We start from the raw sequence: 19,558 nt of genomic DNA on the forward strand, positions 1-19,558 counted from the left end.
TCCTTTGAATATAAATTATTCAAAACAGTGAGGATAATGTAAGATCGCTTTCTAAATACTGCAGCAAACATTTAGAGATGTCAATTAATTATTAAAATTCTTTTGACTAATCTTTCTACACTTACATTAGGATTAATATTTCTCCACTTCAATTATACAGTTACAGTTTCCAAAGGATGACTATTCCAGTTATTAAAAAAAATTCTGATATATTAACATTTCAATTACTTCCATGTGTCATGTCAGAATAGCTACTCAGCTCAATGCCACCCATTCCATCCATTTAAAGTAATGAATCTGTTGTGAACATTGCCAATAGCTATTGTGAACAATTCCTGACAACTGCACATTAAAACTATATGAAAGAATGCAATTAAACTAATTAATGTATCATTAAAAGGCAGATGGTGCACACTGTATCTACTACTTTGCACTGTTCCACAGTCATCGTTCCATATCTGCAGATATGACGCAACACCTTAGCTGCATTAGTACATAGCTCCCTGCCTTACCATATGCATGAGCAGATTAGGTGTGCAAACCTTTGACAAGCCTCTTTAGACCTACATTAGATCCTTTCCACAACTCTACCCAGCAATTCCTGTGAGCAATCCTCCCACAGAATGGATCAGCTGGAGTAAAGGAAACGAAAGAGCCCCAACCAAGAAAATAGTGTCATTGCCATGTTGGCCAAAGAAGGGAGTAAGAGACATGTGAGTCTAGACCATGATGTTCAATAACTGTTTTTAGATATATTAGTGACAGGAGGAAATACAAAAATGGAGTAGTAAGACTCAAATAAAGGGGGGGGGGGGGGAAATATGTAGGAGCCGACGAGGAGAAAGCAGAATTGTTTAACAAATATTTCTGTTCAGTGTTCCCTGACGAAAGGCTTGGAATAGGCCCACAGTAAGCATACAAACAGAATGGAAGTAGGTAGACCTCAATCAATTTTCAGATGACTGTGTTCAGAAGGAGCCAGCAAAACTAAAATTAGATAAAGCAATGTGACCAGATGGGATACATCCGAGGATATTAAGAAAACTTAGAGAAGTTCCAGCAGCTCTGCTGTCTGAGCTTTTCGAAGCTTCTTTAGTCGGGAGTGGTTCTAAAGGATTGGAGACAGGTGGAAGTGGTTCCTGTCCACAAAGCTGGAATTAAGGAGATCAGAAACTACAAGCAAGTTAGTCTGTGGTGAGAAAATTAATGGAATCGCTGCTAAAACAAAGGCTAGTGCAGTTTCTGGAATCCAATTGATTACAGGATCCAAGGCAGCATGTTTTTATCAGATAAATCCAATCGAGTTTTGTGACTGGGTGACCAGAGAGTTGGACCAGGGGAGAGTGCTAGATGTAGTGTACTTGGATTTCCATAAAGCCTTTGACACTGTTCCACATAGGCAACTTATAAACAAAACCTAAGGAAATGGTATAGTATAGGGGGTGAGGTTCTTTTGTGAACAAAACAAGAGTGGGATATGGCAGGGATAATATCTGATGATCTTAAAGGTGGCCAAAAGGTCGATAAGATGGCAGCAAAAGCCAGAAGGATGTTTGGATGCATAGGGAGAAGGATAACAAACAGGAAAAAGGAAGTGGTACTGTCTCTGTGTAAGTCTCTGGTGAGACCCTCATTTGCCGAACAGTGTACAATTCTGGAGACTGCAACTTCAAAAGGATATAAACCAAGCAGAGTTTGTCCCGGAAACAGCTACTGAAATGATCAATGGCCTTCACCCAAAGTATATCGGGGCAGATTTAAAAATATAAACATGTATATCCTGCAGAAAAGGAAGGAAAGGAAAGACATGATAAAGACATTTACACATCCAAGGAAAACATGCACAGGAGGCGGGGGCCTCTTTCAATGGCCTGGAGGCTCTGGAACGAAGGGTCATGGGATGAGGGTGAAAGGGGGCAGACGCAGGAGTGAACTAAAGAAATATTGCTTAATAGAAAGGGTGATGGATGCATGGAACAGCCTCCCTACGGAGGTGGTGGAGACGAGGGTGATGACAGAATTCAAGAAAGCTTCAGATAAGAACAAACTATCTTTTTTTTTAAACTTTATATTTATTACATTTTTTAAAACATACAAAGCATGCAAACCTTGCATAAACACATGAGGATCTATATCATAACAACACAAAATCGCAAAGAAATTAAACATAAAATAGTTAAATATAAAAACCCATAAACACCGAATTACGTAACAAACAGGGAGGTCAAAGAGCTGCATTATAGCTATCAGATCATAAATACAGATCTAACTGCACAGGGGGGAGGATGTCACTAAGTTTCTAGAGTAAAAATGACTTCAGTTGTGCCAGTAAAAAGAAAACAAAACATTCATTTTGAAACCGAATAACACATTTACAAGGACATCAGAGTTTGAAAGAACATCCTAAGGTGATGACTTCTTGCCTTAAGAGCAAGAAGACCTTTTCTTCTCTCTTGAGTAACTTGGGCTAGATCCAAAAAGATCCGCACCGCCCGCCCATAAAACAACGAAGAAATATTTCTAAAGTATTTTTTCATCACACTACTTAAATCCTGCTGAGTAACAAAGGAAACAAATAAAGTGCAGCGTTCAATAATCTCTAAACCAAAGCTCTCAAGGAAATCAGTTAAATTATTCATATTAGTGGAAAATTGCACATTTTGAGTCACCTGAGGATTAGTTCGAGCAGAAACTGGCAGAAAAAAAACACTCTATTAACTAAAGAAATTCTATTGGATTCAAAATGAAAAACTTCTAGGAAATATTTCCTTAAGGTAGAATAAAGCAATTCCCCGTCACCTTCGGAAAATTTAATATACGGAGTTTCAAATGTCTGGCATGATGATCAAGAAATTCAGTCCTTCTAGACAAAGCATTTACATCCCACACAATAGAAGCATTTAGACTGAATGTCTTTAATATTCGATTCCTCAGCCAGGGCCTTAGTATTAATATCAGAAATCTGGGTTTCATGTTTAGTCACCAATGGGACAAGTCTATTTGACAGATGGCCTATTTTATTTATTTTATTTATTTATTTAAAATTTTTATATACCGACGTTCATCCGGGATATCACATCGGTTTACAGTGTAACTGAAACAGGCGCCTGGGTTGGCGGTTTACATCGAACTATGCATGCTCTAAAGTGTAGAAAGCCATTAACAAGTGCAATTCACAAGTATCTTTACACATCTTTCCTGTGGATCTTTTAATAGAATGATTTGGGATTCCCATGCACCCCCATTAGTGAGTACCATACAGCTTCAATCCCCAAGGGTCATGCCCATTTTGGATGAAGAGAGACTGCACTGCAGAATTCCAGCATCTCATCCTCCCAAATCCATATCTCCTTTAAACCAGACTAGTCCAGCAGAGCCCTTCTGTGAGAATCATCCTGGTGCAGAGGACAGGATGGATGACAGCAGAAGAGGGGAGAGGAAGGTGTGTAAACCAAGGTATTTCAGCCTTAGAACATGACAAGCACAGACCCAGTTTTGGCTTCCTACCTGTTTTTGCCACTAGATGTGTCCATCCACTCCAGACTTCTTCAACCTTTTCCCCAGAGAAAACATGCGCTTCTATTTTTTGTGGCTCAGCAATAAAAACCTCTTGGCTTGCGAGCTGCCCATGTTTGTTGCTGCCCCAGACATACAAAACTCCATCTGAAAAACAAGGAAGAACAGAAATTAGTGTGAACTGTCTGCAAATTGAAGAAGTGAGGAAGGGCTCAAATCTGAAGATATTTTTAGTTTGACTCTTCCATCGATCTTGCACAAGTAATGCAATAGTACACTGAGGTTCTCACAAGCAAGTAAAATAACTATTTTGAATTAACTGTCTCATCCAACTGTTTTCACATCCATAAGACAAGGGGCAGACCCTAAGATCTAGCCACACACTACTGGACAGGAGGCCCACTTATAGGTGTGGGTACTTCATGAGATGAGCTTGATCCCCGGGGACAAAGAAAGGTTGTTCTATGTGGATAGGACTCCTACTGGCAGGAAAGAACTCTGGAGGGTTGTAGGCCTTGAATTTCTCATCTTTGACATAACCACCAAAGTGATAATAGAGTAAAGAAAGAGAGGTAGTGATACAAATGTTAAGAATTTTCAGTGACCTCTATACTGTAACCTCATTTGAGCAACAAGAGGAAAAACAGTGCTCCTTGGCCATGAAACAAAGACGCTGCTGGACAATGTAAGAATTTGTACATGTCCTTGTTGCATTAAAGCAAAAAAGTAATAATATTTATTACTTATAAAGCATGTGCAGTATTGTAGAAGATCCCGCTCTCATGATGAGACCGCACCTGCCTTAAAGTTACAGCATAGAGAAGCTAAGTGGCATGTTAAATGACACAGAGCGAACCGCAGAAAACTTGAAACATACTATGACTAAAACGAAAAGATGAAGCCTATGACTCTTAGAATTACCTCCTATACAAAAACCATATAGACACAGTCAGCAATATAGAAATAAGTTTTGCCTTCAACAGAAGGTCATTTTTTTCCTCCCGAAAGTTGATCATTAACAAAATGAAAGTAATTTCTGCAAGCAAACATAAACGTGTGACAGTCAATGGAGTCTTCCTCATCCTTTTCTTGGCCTTTAAACCACTGTTTTATGAATCATTTTATTCTGCCTGAAATAACCCCATTCCAAATTTCACCAATTTTAGTCTTCAGTTTACAGTCATGGCTCGTTTTTGTCACCAAAAGGTGTCAGAAGAGACTTTCAAAACATCAAAGGGGAGATAGCCCAAAGACGGTTGCTCTGAAAGCGAAGCCAAGAAAATGCCTATCAGGAGAAATAAGGGCTAAAGGCCAAGATGTGGATGCTAAGGAATCCTGCTGCACCTGTCCAGCAAGTGCCTCGTCTGCACCACTCATTATAGTAGTTATAATATCACTAAAAAAGCTGTGGTCCTCTGTCTCCATCTGGTGAGAGGATGGTATAAAGCCACACGTTTGGATTGGTCTAGCAGGATGATAACAAAGAGTGAATTTGAAAGTAACTTAAAAAGTCTGCATGTCCTTCTCAGCCAGCACAAGCCCAGCTGATTTTCACATGCCAAGCATTCGCCCACATTGTCCTGTTTTGTAGCTAGCAATAAGCACATACACTTATACTACGTTAAACCATGGTATAAAAGTTACGTAGATTAGATGCATGCCTTGTAAGCAAACACATTTTTGGAAATGAAATGTATGTGTCCAGCTTATATCCACACACCAAAGGAAATGCAAAATAATAAATAAGGTCCAAAGCGTAGGTAGTTTTATAATGAAAAACTATTTCAAATTTATTTTTGACATTCATTCAATACGGCAACTCCATTGCTCATCCATCAAGGATATAAACAGTTTTCAACCGGGTCCCCCGACACGGACCCCGTGTTTCGCCAGAAGGCTGCATCGGGAGAGACAGTAGACAGCATATATTTCCAACAACTGAAAAGTAAATACACAAAATAAACTTAAAAGAACTTCAAACTTAAGTGGACCAAAATCGTACATAATATACCATAAGAACATTTCGCCGATAACATACCTTGTATGCAGAGCTACGTTTAAATAGGCAAGGAGAGCGGACAGCATAGACAGACACAAACATTTAAAGGGGCTGAAGTTATGACACGGAAAAACCAGCTAATGAGAAGGCAACAGCTCAGGAGATTTACAAGCAATCGTGGAGTGAATAGTGCGAGATGACAAAAATGGAATAAATAATGCAAAGTAACAAAAAACAAAGGAATTACACGAAATATTGCCATTCTATTGCGTTGTTCAAACCCTTAGGGGCAAGACAGTCCAATCTTTGAATCCATTTTTGTTCCCTGCGAATCAAAATTTCAGAGATGTTGCCACCCCGGGAAGGAAGAAGAAACACGTCAATCACAAAATCACTTTAAGTGTTTGTGTCTGTCTATGCTGTCCGCACTCCTTGCCTATTTAAACGTAGCTCTGCATACAAGGTATGTTTATCGGCGAAATGTTCTTATGGTATATCATGTACTATTTTGGTCCACTTAAGTTTGAAGTTCTTTTAAGCTTATTTTGTGTGTTTACTTTTCAGTTGTTGGAAATATATGCTGTCCTACTGTCCTTCCCGATGCAGCCTTCTGGCGAAACACGGGATCCATGTCGGGGAACCCGGTTGAAAACTGTTTATATCCTTGATGGATGAGCAATGGAGTTGCCGTACTGAATGAATGTCAAAAATAAATTTGAAATAGTTTTTCATTATAAAACTACCTACGCTTTGGACCTTATTTATTATTTTGCATCTCCTTTGGTGTGTGGATATTTATTGTTTGGAGTGCAATTTTCCTGCTCCATTTGGTTTGTGTATATCTTACAACCATGCCCCCTTTAATGTCCCTTTTCCAAGCAGCTAAAAGTGTGTGTACACAATTAGGGGACTAAAAACCTACTTACATTTATTTAGATTTTTTATATTCTGCTTTTCACACTTTTTTCAGCGCTTCAAATTGGATTACATTCTGGTACTGTAGGTATTTCCCTATCCCCAGAGGTCTCACAATGTAAGTTTGTACCTGGATTTAACCAATCTACTATATATTTTAAAATTGATATTTTGTCCTTTTTCCATTTATTTTGTTTCGTTTTCTCATCTATGTTGTTTTTTTTCATTCGTTTCATTTTCACCATGAATTATATTTTTACAGCAAAAATACTTTTGCAGCAATGCAAATAGCGTGTGACAAAACAGAACAAATGACAAAACGAGATGTCTTTTTTTTTTGGTCATTACACATGGGAAACGACACAAAAGCAAAATGGGAAATATCGCTGGTGTTTTCATACCGTTTTAACACCTCAGCACACCTCTAACAAATTGGAAAGATTCAGTCACGCAGGGATTGCATGGAGAGGCGCCGATGCGCTTTTCTGTGGCAAATTTCCAAAAGCACAGTAGCACCCATACATACCGTAAAGGACAATTCGGCACCACAGCGAGCACAGCATAGCCACAGTGCGCTACGCTCGCTGCACTAAAGGTACAGCATGCTAGGCAGCACCAGTAGCATAGGCTGATCAGAGCTCATAGTGCCCCCAAGTGGCAGCCAATAGAACTACACAGGATTACAGGCAAACAGGACCAACAGGATTTAGACATAGGACATGCCTTTTTTTTTTCTTTTCAGAAAAGAAAGCCTTAAAATGGAATATTAGTTTGCCAGGCTAGTCGATCTTGATACATACCTGTTAGTGACACCGAATGGTAGGAGCCAGCAGTGACTCTTTTCACTTTAACATCTTCTAGGCCTGGGCAAACAAACATAATTCCATGTAATTTGCACAGACACAAGCATTTTACAAAGCTAAACTACTAAAAAGGGGTTACATTCTTTAAAAGAGAAAGAGACATCAGCTTCATTCATTCCAGTAAACTCTCATGAGTGGTACAAAGCATCAATCCGGCTCAAGCTCCATTCCTAGCATCATCGTGGAAAATGCAAAGAAGGCGGAACAACATTCACTCCTTTCATGCATGGATTTGTTTGACCAAAACAACCATTCTACCAAAGGTATTGCAAAATGAGCCTCTCAGATACAGATCACCCATATAAGCCTTTACCCCCCTTAAATATATTTCTTGTTTTAAATGTTAATGAGTGTTACAAAAAAAAACAAACCAGGATCGAAAGTCCAAAAAATCACATGCAACTTATATCAAAGGTCAACAAAAGTAATAAATGATTATAAATGTGACCTTTGTCCCAGAGACTTTGTTGTAATACTCCCATTAGAAATGTTGTTTTGAATTGTTTTGGGGGTTTTTTTTTGAAAGGAGTGAATGCAGTTGTATCTGTTGTCACTGGGTCTGACCCACTGGCTTTAGATTATTCATTACAGAACAAGCCAGGATATTCCGGATAAAAGCTGCATTGTGCTTATACTCTTTCTACCCTCCCTCCCTTTAAAAAAAGTATATCCTAAAAAATCTAACATTAATTAACAAAGACCTTGGAACGTAGCAAGCCAACTCCACTGCGAAAACTGCCATGAGCAGCAAAGTCAAAGGATCATAAATAAAACTGTGCCTACAAAACTAAAATGTATTTACCACACTAATGGTCAGAAGAGATAAAACACTGTGGTGATATCTGAATGCTAGAGTGCCGAGGACTGGCTGTAGGCTATTTAAAAGGAATGCATTATGTAAACCGTAACAGAACAGGGGCGCATCCGCACGCTTAATAACCGCAACGCATTTCCTGCCTGCACAGTAAAGGGGGGGGCATCCTCGCACTGTAACCAAGGATGTGCTGTGGATTCAGTATCCAGGGGCTCTCACTGGCTCTACTGTATTTAGTAGGACACGCCAGGTATTCATAAAATAAATTTCACAAGCAGCTACCAGAAGCCTCAAGGAAATCCCTCCCTCCCAGCAGCTCGCTCACACCTCTATCCACAAAGATGAGTTACACGTTAATGCACAAAAACCTGCGTTATTTTCCACAGCGTTCGTTATTTCTAATGGGGGCCTATTCACTGATAACGTGCATTTGTGCACATTAAGACACCACACACCTTTGTGAACATGCTTAATTCAATAATATTTGTCTGTCAATCCCATTCCATAATCGACATAATCGTTATGCTTTGCCACAGTTTCTTCTACAAATGCAGATAAGTTTAACTCATCGTTCCAGGAGCTCAGCCAGCACACCCCAATGCAATCTGTATAAATAGAGTTGCTGCTGTTTTCAGGAAGTAAGGAACAGCATTGTCAAGAAAACTATGGAGTAAAGGTGCATCACCCTTGTCCTTGAGGCTGCGGACGAATCTCATTTTCCAGCTCAAATCTAAGCCCATTGAATGCAAATATACCTGATGAATATTCATCCTTCATATCCTAAAAACTGGATCTACTTGCTGCCCTGCAGTACCAGGGTGGTGACCCCCTGTCTTTCGGGGTAAAAACATGCAACGACAGCCCTAGCACTGCACAAGGTCTCTAAACAGAGATTCCACTTTCCACCATCTAACCTCAAGTGCTCCTACAATAATAAAGTGTTTTAAATGGATGACCAGGTGGTCTCACAACCAAGCAATAAGGAATATAAGAACATAGGTCAAAGCAATGGTCCATTGAGCTCATCATCCTATCTCCAACAGTGGCCAGTCTGGGTCACCTGGAAATATCTGGCACTTCCCAATATAAATCTGTTTCACATTGCTCTCCCCAATAATTCAGAAGTGGAGAAACCAAAGTCTATTTGGCTAATAATTATTTAGGAATTTGTCCTCCAGAAACTTCTACAAACCTTTTTTTATACACGGTTATACTACTAGCCCTAACCACATTTTCTGGCAACAGGTTCCATAGCTTAATTGTGCATTGACTGAAAAATACTTTCTTAAATGCATTTTAAATGTGCTTTCAGTTTCCAGGACTATCCCCTAGTCCTAGCAGTCTTTGATAGCGTAAATAATTGCTCCCTATCACACACAACTTTGTAAACCTCTATCATATCCTCTCTAAGTCTGGCTGCCCTCCAGTGGCTGTGATTCATAAAAGAATTGTATAAAATCAGGCAGGCAGAAGTCACTTTTGCAGTGCTAAAGATAATTAATTTAATGCAAAACTTCCAAACAAAGGTCTTTTATTTCTTAAACTCTCCATGGTCTCCTTGGACAGGCTTGACTTGGCTAGTACGTGGGACTTCCACATACTGAAATAGAAAGCAGAAGGTGCATGCTCTGCTAACATCCCTCCACAATTAAAAAAAAGGATTGCGCCACCAAGCAATACCGTGGCAGCTACTTTAAGCCCGATATAACAACTTATATCCTGCTGATCTTAGTGCGTTACACTTTACATTCATAATCAATAAAATAAACATAAAATCAATAAAACATCATTATAAATATAAGAGAGAAAGACAGAAAAAAAAAAAAAACAACCTAAACCCAAACCATAAAACTAACTGCCCAAACCCCAGGCGGACTCCACCACCTTCCTGAAACAGACGATCAACTCTTTCTGTCCAAAGCTTGGAAAAATAAAAAGGCTTTTGATTGCTTCCATTCGGGAAGGCCAAGCCTCAGAGGCAGGCCTGCACATGTTAGGGCGCAGTTGTGCATACAACTCCCAATTTAACAAGGAGTTTTGAACACAAAAAATGTGCAGGTATATGTTAGCACATCTCCATGCAAATCTCATGTTGCAAAGGCATTAGCTATTACTCCCCAATACAGGGAAGGGCGTTAGAAGCCATGGAGGCTTAACACAAGCGGTTTTTGTTTTTTTAATGCTGGAAATTTAACTCCTGATCACAGGTGGAGTAAAGTTAACAGTAGCTGCAGAGGCAGCACTTGGGTTTCCCAGTTCCAGGGTGGACCAGCACAGCCAAGAACCCCCAAGTCCAGGAACATGCTAGCACAGCGCAGCAGAGAGCAACGTGATGGCGGCCCTTATGCATCAAAACACAATGGATCCAAAGAAGCATGAGATCACAGGAATAGACAGCTGTACATATAGTGAGCCTACACAAATGCTGTTACCTCATGCTGCTCCGGATTCATCGCATTTCAGCCAGAAAAAGCTGACAATTGTCCTAATAAGTGCCAGCCCCAAAAAGAAGCATTTTCTTTAATAAATTTACAACTGTCTAGCGCACAAACCATGATCCTCGCTCCTAATTCATGGTTTAATCTCCTAAATCACATGCATTAAACATCATTTCTGCACACTATTCATTTAACTCCCAATGCATTTACATATACTATTAGCTTCCTGCTTTGGCAGTAAATGATTTTTTAGCTCATGCCTAAATACAATGTGCCCTGAAATTCAGGGTGCATTTTCACTCCTGTCTTAGTTCATCAGGCCCTTGGATCAGCACCTAATTTTTACAGTAAAAAATCATTAGCTGTTTAGCTCTAACACTGTCCACAATAAATGGTCTGTGAGACAGTTCAAACTCATCTGCTGCTGCACACATGGCTCCAATGCAGAAAGACAGACATGGCTACTAACATGGAGAAAAGTTACCTGTCACCACGCAAGGCTCCTTTGCTGCCAAGAAAGACGAGATCATCTTCCCCCGACAGGCTCGCTTTGCCTGTGATGCCATGCCAGTTCCCCACTGGAAAACTAGGCCCCCCTCTATCCATTACAGCAGGCAAAAGGAAACATGCAAAGAAATGACAACCGGTTTACATTCCATGTAAGCTAAATAACTACATTTTGCAAACACATATCTTTCTCTTTCTCTCTATGTGCAGTGCATTCAGGTGTATAATGAACTTCTCAAGAGAAAACAGACAGAAGCAGAGGACAAAGCAAAACTGATAAAGAATAACCTTAAAACCAAGAAAAATGTTTCCACACGTCTGACACATTGTAAAAGACAAAAAGGGGGGAGAATTAGCACAAGTTTGAAAGGTAAGCAGAAGTGGCAAACCTCAAGAGTCAACCCTGGTTACTGTCCATTTGCGCATCTTTCACATACATTCCTAATTCCCTCACCTTTAAAATTTCTGTCTAGAGTGGAGAGTCTCTCTCACATTCACCTACCTCCTGCCTGCATCTGAATTGGCTGAATAGCATTTAGACTGCAACTCTTAAGGGGTTCCTTGGGAAATGCAAATATCAATAGGTGGAGAGTTTGTAGCTGGATGTGATTGTACAGGGAAAGGGGGTAGAGAAAGGGAGAGGAGCACTTGTGAGTTGTTTTTTAATAAGTAGTTGGGATGAAGGCTTGGGGAACAGAGCTGAAATCATTAAAAAAAAAATGTAGCAACAGTCGTACATTGCCACTGATCCTCAGCCTCTTACAATATAAATGTGAAAGCTCATTTAATTCATTTCAGTTTTCTTAGTCAGTCCAGTTTAATTAAAAGGACTCCTAGCATGTTCAAAGGCCAAGTGACAATCTCAGCCACGCCAAAGATTCATTTTCTGGGATTCGTAAAGAAAATATGTTTGATAGATATGCAAATTCTACCTAACTGTAATCAGAGAGAGAAATGCCGTACATCTAGTCACAGTTAGGCAGATGTGCACATGCGCCCAGGATGCTCTCTTTACAGATCCCAGGAAATGGATCCCCCGTGTGGCAGAGATCGTCACTTAGCTGTGAGTGTACCAGGAGTACTTTTAATTAAATTGCACAGTCTGAAAGCCTTCAAAAAATTAATCAAGCTTTGAAATGAGCATCGTGTCATCGTATGATTCTTGCTATCAAGTACATTTTTAAAACCTGGCACGCAGAAATCACGGGAGATAGGGACATGGCGGGGCCGAACGAACGCCAAGCACATTTTCAAAAGGGCCCGGCCAAATATGTATCTCCCAGTATGCGCAGAAGAGCTGGAGTTTTGAAAAGGGGCGGGCTGGGGTCCAGCCAGTACAGCGCCATTAGCTGGCGGCGAGCAGAAATTATTTTATTTATTTATTTTCTGCTTTCTGCAGCGCTTCAAAGTGGATTACATTCAGGTACTGTAGGTATTTCCCTGTCCCCAGAGGGCTCACAATCTAAGCTTGTACCTGAGGCAATGGAGGGTAAAGTGACTTGCCCAAGGTCACAAGGAGGGACAGTGGGACTCAAACCCTGGTCTCCTGGTTCATAACCCACTTCTCTAAACGCTAGGCTACTCCTCTACTCCATCTCGTCAGATGCTATAAGTTCCAAAACAAAAAAAAAAAGTTTAGTTAGGGTGGGTTTAGGAGTCGCAGTGGAGAGGGGAAAAGGGAGGAGAAGGAACTGGGAATACAAAATCGGGCGCACACGTGCACACAAGCATTGGATTTTGCAACATGCGCTTGGCCCTTTAAAAATGTACCTCTATAGTTTTTGTGATTTTAGCTCCATTCCCCAGGACTGCATCCCAGCTACTTAAAAACAACAAAAATAAAATGCTTCTATCATAGCTGCCTTCCCTTGACAATCACATCCACCTATGAACTGTTCACCTATTGATATTTCAATTTCCCGAGGCAAACGGCTATTTCAGATCCAAGCATGAGGTGAGTAAATGTGAGATCTACACTTCAAACAGATTTTCTTTTTTAATGGTTACTGAATTATGAATGCATGTGAAAGATGGGCAAATAGTAGACAGGGCTGAAGCCTTGACAATTGGCACTACTGCTCATACGTTTCAAACTTGTGCTAATTCACCCCTCTTTTTGAGTCTTTAAAATCAAGGGAAAACATTTCTTGCATTTTAGTTGACAAGGTTCTGAAATAATTTACCATTGGATCTAATCAAGTCTCCTCCCATAGATATAACCTCAACGGCCTCAGGGCCGTTGAGGTTATATCTATAACCTCAACGGCCACAGGGACAAATGAAAAGCAACAATAAGGAAAATGTTTAGGATATTCAGCATGGAAACCAAACGTCTTTATGTCTAACACACCCCACTTCTGGGTAATCAGTAGAAAAGGATCCGCTCTGGAGTGCATATTCACTAAAGGCTGAGAGTTATTGCCCGATTCACTAACAAGCTTATGTCAGTTAGTGCTGGAGGGAAGAAACAAACTTTTAGGGACGAAAAGAACTCCACTGCCATTGGAGGGAGATAAGCAATTTGTCTGGAAATGAGCAGTGGGTGTGAAATTACACGTTCAGCTGATATTCACTAAGCTGGGACAGAGCAGGGCAGCAGAGGGGACCTCAGACTCTGGTCAAAGCTTTTTTAGAAAAGCCCCCAAGATGGCCAAGATTTACAATAAAAGACTACGTATTCTATAATTGAACGAAAGTCCTCTACTGTTTAAATAATAAGTTTGTTTAAAAAACACACACATGCATTTTCCAGATATATTGTATATAAAGTATATATATAAAAACTCACACACACATACACAGTGTAAGCATTTATAACATTTCAATGTCAAATGTTACGTATGTCTTCCTGATCTGTGGGAAAAACGAGTCTGATGTCCAAACTAAAGTTTAAAATGTCCACTTCGTCAGCTGTATCCGATGAAGTGGACTCTGTCCCCGAAAGCTCATTCTTCAATAAACTGGTTAGTCTGTAAGGTGCCACCCGACTCCTGTCATTTTTTGCTCTACCAGACTGACACGACTATCCCTCTAAAGCCAAGTTTAGCCATCAAAAATTGGTCAAATCTCTGGTGCCTTCTTTTTGTACACCTAATTAACAGGGAATACCATGAAAATTTGTAACAAGACTCCATCCTCGAGCAAACTTACTATCCTTTAGTTAACAGGGCCTTATGTGTCCAATTTATCAAGTGTTCTTTCCCACGAGCCCATAAAGGGAGAAAACACAATAAATCAATTTTGGTACCTACACTAATTATTTATGTTTTCTATTGTCATCCACTATGAAACTCAGTTTCGAATAGTGGAATATAAATGTTTTAAATAAAGTTGTGAACAATATCTCACCAAAGCCTCATGCATAACACAATGTCATTGATGCACAGGGTGCAGCAAACTATTTCACAAGTACGTCCACACAGGAAATGAGGTTAATGAGGTGAGGAAAGTACTGAATAAGAATATTTATTTCATTTCCAAGTTGTTATATACTACCCACGCAGATATACCAAACCTAATCGGAGCAGTGTAGAACAACATAAAAAAAATACAATAAAACCATAGCAATATAAAATCAAAGAAAACCCACTCATTTATAGAGTAACCACAAGGCAATATGTGAACTCACCAGTAGCTGCAAGAGCATGTCTGAGTCCTGCAGCAACATGCACCACCTTCTCTGCGAAGGCCTACAAAAACAAGAATCGGTTCAGAAAACAAAACCTTTCAATTTTCCAGTATTACATAAGAATTTATTGTGGGGGGAGGGGCATCCTTGCTGACTTTGCACGAAACTAAATTAGGAACGCAAAATTCCACAGCGCTGACCATTCTTCCTCCTTCAGTATTAATCCTTTCTCAGTTCTATACTGGTAGTGCTGTGGGTGGATCCTTTGGTGCTATTCTCAATGGTCCTCACTCGTGTGCTTGTAATGTAAGCACTACATGCACAGCGAGCAGTCAAAGAATTACTGGAGAAGGAGCACCCACATTTATCATTCTCATAAGCCCCTGCTACACCATCTTTGTCTGAAAGGCAGAAAGCAAGTACCCTATTAGCCCACCAAAAATACAATTAGTTAAAAGAAAACCAAGACAGTAGTTGGGTAGCAATGACACCTTTATAAGGATAACACTTTCAGAGATGCAAGCTTTCGGGTCTACTAAGGTCCTTTCCTCGGGCAATTTCAGACACTAGTTTTACAAAAGGATCTTTTACCCAACCAGTTCTTGGTTTTCTTTCAACTACTTCCATCTTCTTCTTTCTACGGTCTAATTACGTGGTAAAACTCACGATTCTCTTCTTTGCTACAAAGCACGGTTCAGCCTTAACGTTATTTAATGTGGTGACCCCAAGGGAAAATATTACATCATTTCACCAAGTGAAGATCTTCTCAAAATGAGGACTTTTACCTCCCCCATCCTCTGAAACTATGACCCCCTTCCTTTCTATTTTCTCTTGCGTTTAAAGATCGTTTGATTGCTTCTCTCCCTCTTTGTTGCTAAGGTCAGATGGTAAAGTCTGGCTCGTGACCTGAAGATGGTGCTTTCGTGGTCTTCTGGCTGACAGAACAGCCTCATAACAAGGAAGCGCTCTGTGACCGGAGGGTCCCCAAAAACAGACTTCAGTTTTACTAAAGCTACACTAAAGCTCTTCCCTGTGTGCTAGTCTTACAGCTCAGGCTGCGCTACAAGTGACTCAGATTTGAGATTCCTGCTCAGTGAGGCTAGCAGGGATCAAGTTTACGGCAGAGGCCGAGCCCTTACTGTCAAGGAGGGAGGGAAACCGGCTGCTGCTGATGCGGGCAAAAGGACACAGCCTTTGGGACAACGCCTGCTCTTTTACTAGCGAGGGTGGGTGTTTTTATCCAGAGAAACAGCCATTTCCCTGCAAAAACTGCCCTCGGTACCTATGCTCATACCTATAAGCGTGTTACCAACCCTCCTCGCTTCGTACTGCTGATGCTGCAGCTTTTCTATAGTATCTGACAATATCAATGGATGGAGCTAGTCTTCAAGAGAAAAATATAAAAAGAAGGAGTTACCTCAATCTGTTGTGGGATCTGACATGACCGAGACACCCAAGGAAGTCCCAGCTGTCCAAAGGAATTACAGCCGCATGATAAAACCTGGCCGTCTCCTGGTAAAACGAAAGGGCAGAGGACAAAGACTTAGCATTTCGTGACCGGCACGTCACGTAAGTACTCCTCGCTCGTTTATGAACGTTCTAACGGCATTGATCGCTACATGTCATGTCATCGCAATTTCAAGCAAACCATGAACATTTTAGAACAGGCCACCTGGAACTGCTTCCAAAAAAAAAAAAATGGGTGCACTCATAAACCTGGCCAGGTCATCTGCAAAATAGCAAGGGAACTCCAGGGAACTTTGCGGGGGGTGGGGAGAAGTAGAGTATCATTCACCCATTCAACATGACCACAAATAAATGAAGGGATCCCATGACCGATGAACAGAAAATCAGATAAAACAAATCAAAAGGAGAATACAGGGAAGGCTTTTGGAGCACTCGATTCGGGCTATCCTCAAAACCCCGATACTGATACACTGACAGCAGCAAGGACCCCCCGAAAGAGAAAATAAAAATCCCGGAAAACCAAATGCCCTAAAGATAAGTCGTGCAGACTGACAACGTCAATTTGTATTCCTCGGGCTCCATGAGGGATAATATTTATAGAACTCCTGATTTTGTACAATTTAAAACTTTGGTAATATTTAGACCTTAAAAACTACCCCTATTGCTATCAAAATAATATGATAATGCTATGTGCAGCTGTAGAAATTCTTACTTGGTCAATGATTTCAAACTATTCCCCACCTCCCCGGTCCTTTCACCATTATAGCTAATGTACAGCTTTTGTAGTCGAATCACCACTAACAACATAGTCTAAGAACATAAGAACATAAGAAAATGCCATACTGGGTCAGACCAAGGGTCCATCAAGCCCAGCATCCTGTTTCCAACAGTGGCCAATCCAGGCCATAAGAACCTGGCAAGTACCCAAAAACTAAGTCTATTCCATGTAACCATTGCTAATGGCAGTGGCTATTCTCTAAGTGAACTTAATAGCAGGTAATGGACTTCTCCTCCAAGAACTTATCCAATCCTTTTTTAAACACAGCTATACTAACTGCACGAACCACATCCTCTGGCAACAAATTCCAGAGTTGAATTGTGCGTTGAGTAAAAAAGAACTTTCTCCGATTAGTTTTAAATGTGCCCCATGCTAACTTCATGGAGTGTCCCCTAGTCCTTCTACTATCCTAACTATGTATTACAATATGCTTCAGACGTGCACAGGCTTTATTAACAGAATTAGCAAATGTAAAGGGAAATGACGCCAGGCTCTGGCCACAAGAGCTATGTCATTCACATTTTTTTCACATGCCCTGCCCTCAGTCCACTTCTTTTTTTGCACAGATTCTCTGGTGCAGCATCTAGTTTTGTTGACAACGGGTCCAGAGAGTTGATTCTGAAGGTCATTGCTTCCCCTTCTCAGCAACTCAGATCGAGGCTGAGTTCAGAACCAGCACTCCTCGGGACGTAATGAGCCGAAGGGCTCACGTGCTTGAGTATCAGGGGCATGGATGGATTTAGTCTTCTACATGCTAAGCAGGACCACAACGTGGGAATCACTCTGTTGGTTACGGATATATGCTGTATGTGCCAATTTCCTATTTAAACATTTAAAGATCACTGTAAAATAACCAACTACTGGGAGCTGCTAAAGGCAAACATCTTCACTGGTACATTATTATTAATGTCCATTACTACTTTCTATTAATCAAAGCACATTACAACAAATGCCAGAGCTTTATGGAAATGTGCAAATTAGTTCTATTCATGTTTAAATTTAGTTCCTTAAAAGAAAAGGCTTTTAATGTCTCTAACTGCCTGTGTCTATTTAAAAAAAAAAAAAAAATTAATGGAAAAAAGGTTAAACCACAGATTTATAGTCTTCTGCGACACTGTGAAAAGTATTCAACGTAGTTTTCTGTTTCCAAGAACCAGAAGATATTCAGTTTAATTCTTCCTGATCTCTGATCCTATTCAAACACAGTAATGCAGTGTCCGAACTCCTGGAACATCCACCCCAGAGGTGGCTGCCTGATTGTTTCTAAAATGCTATAATTGCTAAAGCAAACTGTGGTAGTCCACAACACAATGCAGGGGCAGAAGCCTGCACTTCAAATATTCAACGCCAAACAGAGGGAAGTGCAGGTAATTCAATAAGTCCCCTCAACTTCAGATATTTGCACTTGCAAAGCAAATATCAGCACAGCGATTAAAAGTTGAAGAATCCCTGTCTCTAAATGCTTGTCCCTCCCGACACAGCCGGGTTTGGCGAAACACGGGTCCGTGTCGGGGGACCCTTCTTAAATTCTGTGCTTGTCTAAGCAATGGAGCTGCCGATGTAAAAATAAAAAGAAACCTTTGGTGAAAAGAATCTGAAGTTGAGGGGACTTATTGAATTACCTGCACTTCCCTTTACGCCAAACCGTCTGTTTGGCGTAAAGCAAACTGTGAACATTTTTATTTATTTATTTATTTATTTATTTATTTAATTCTTTTATATACCGACCTTCATGACAATTGTCATATCAAATCGGTTTACATGGAACTAGGGGATAACACTCTTAACAACCATTTAACAATAGAGCAAACAGAAGAGGCAAACATGGTTTGTCGACTAACGCTATCTGTATAAATTGTAATTAGCCTAGCAGGAGAGCTATGCGCTCCTATGCAGGAAAGCCCAGCAGCAGACTCTCATCCATCAGGGTTCACTGCAGGCCTGGCAGAAAGGAAGAGAGGGAGGACAATGCTCAGAAGCACCAAAGGGTTCACGTGAGAGCCCAAGCCTTCTTTCCAGCCCTCAATTAGCAAAGGTCTATGACAAATCTTCAGAGGGACAGCTGCTTTAATCTGGTGCAAGAAAAAAAATGACAAGAGGCGGAGTGGCACCTTATAGACTCACCAATTTATTGAAGCATGCGCTTTCCAGGACAGTGTCCACTTTGTCAGAGGTCTGTGAGGATTTAAATGCATGAACTGAAGCTACATTCACACCCATGCAAAACGTTCCACACAGAACTAACGGAGCCTACTTTCCAGAACACATGCATGTGTGCCCATCCATGAGTATGGGTGAATTAAAAAAAAAACAAAAAAAAAACCCTGTCAGGATCCTCTTGGACCATGTAACACGTATTGAAAATGTGGTGTGGATAAGGACACCAAAATTTAAAGAAATACACACCCACATACCAGTTGATATTATGCGTGAATGGAAAACTCCGCACATCTGCATCATTGTGGTACACAACAGCTGCTCACATCAAGAAGAGCAGGTTTTTAAGAGCGAAGGTGTCCAGCTACGGGTTAAGTGATCAGATGCTCCGCAAGGCTCTCAATGCATGAAAAAGTAAAATATGGAGCAGAAGGAACAGCTCTTTGTAATTACTTTTCATGGTTCTACTGACGCGT

The 19,558-nt window shown here is 40.5% G+C and overlaps 1 protein-coding gene across 14 annotated transcripts in view; it reads right to left on the reverse strand.

Annotated features, from left to right (window-relative positions):
• Window positions 1–19,558, reverse strand: part of SERGEF (secretion regulating guanine nucleotide exchange factor) — a 656,301-nt gene that overhangs the window by 628,376 nt on the left and 8,367 nt on the right. For all 14 annotated transcript variants that reach the window (XM_029582880.1, XM_029582884.1, XM_029582885.1 and 11 more), the window contains 5 exons: window positions 16,098–16,192; window positions 14,681–14,741; window positions 11,030–11,143; window positions 7,231–7,293; window positions 3,508–3,663 (listed from right to left, as the gene is read on the reverse strand). In XM_029582880.1, the coding sequence (XP_029438740.1) occupies window positions 3,508–3,663; window positions 7,231–7,293; window positions 11,030–11,143; window positions 14,681–14,741; window positions 16,098–16,192 (489 nt within the window). The remainder of the gene's footprint in view (window positions 1–3,507; window positions 3,664–7,230; window positions 7,294–11,029; window positions 11,144–14,680; window positions 14,742–16,097; window positions 16,193–19,558) is intronic.

This window comes from Rhinatrema bivittatum, chromosome 17 (genome assembly GCF_901001135.1).
Source record: "Rhinatrema bivittatum chromosome 17, aRhiBiv1.1, whole genome shotgun sequence".
Lineage (NCBI taxonomy): Eukaryota > Metazoa > Chordata > Amphibia > Gymnophiona > Rhinatrematidae > Rhinatrema > Rhinatrema bivittatum.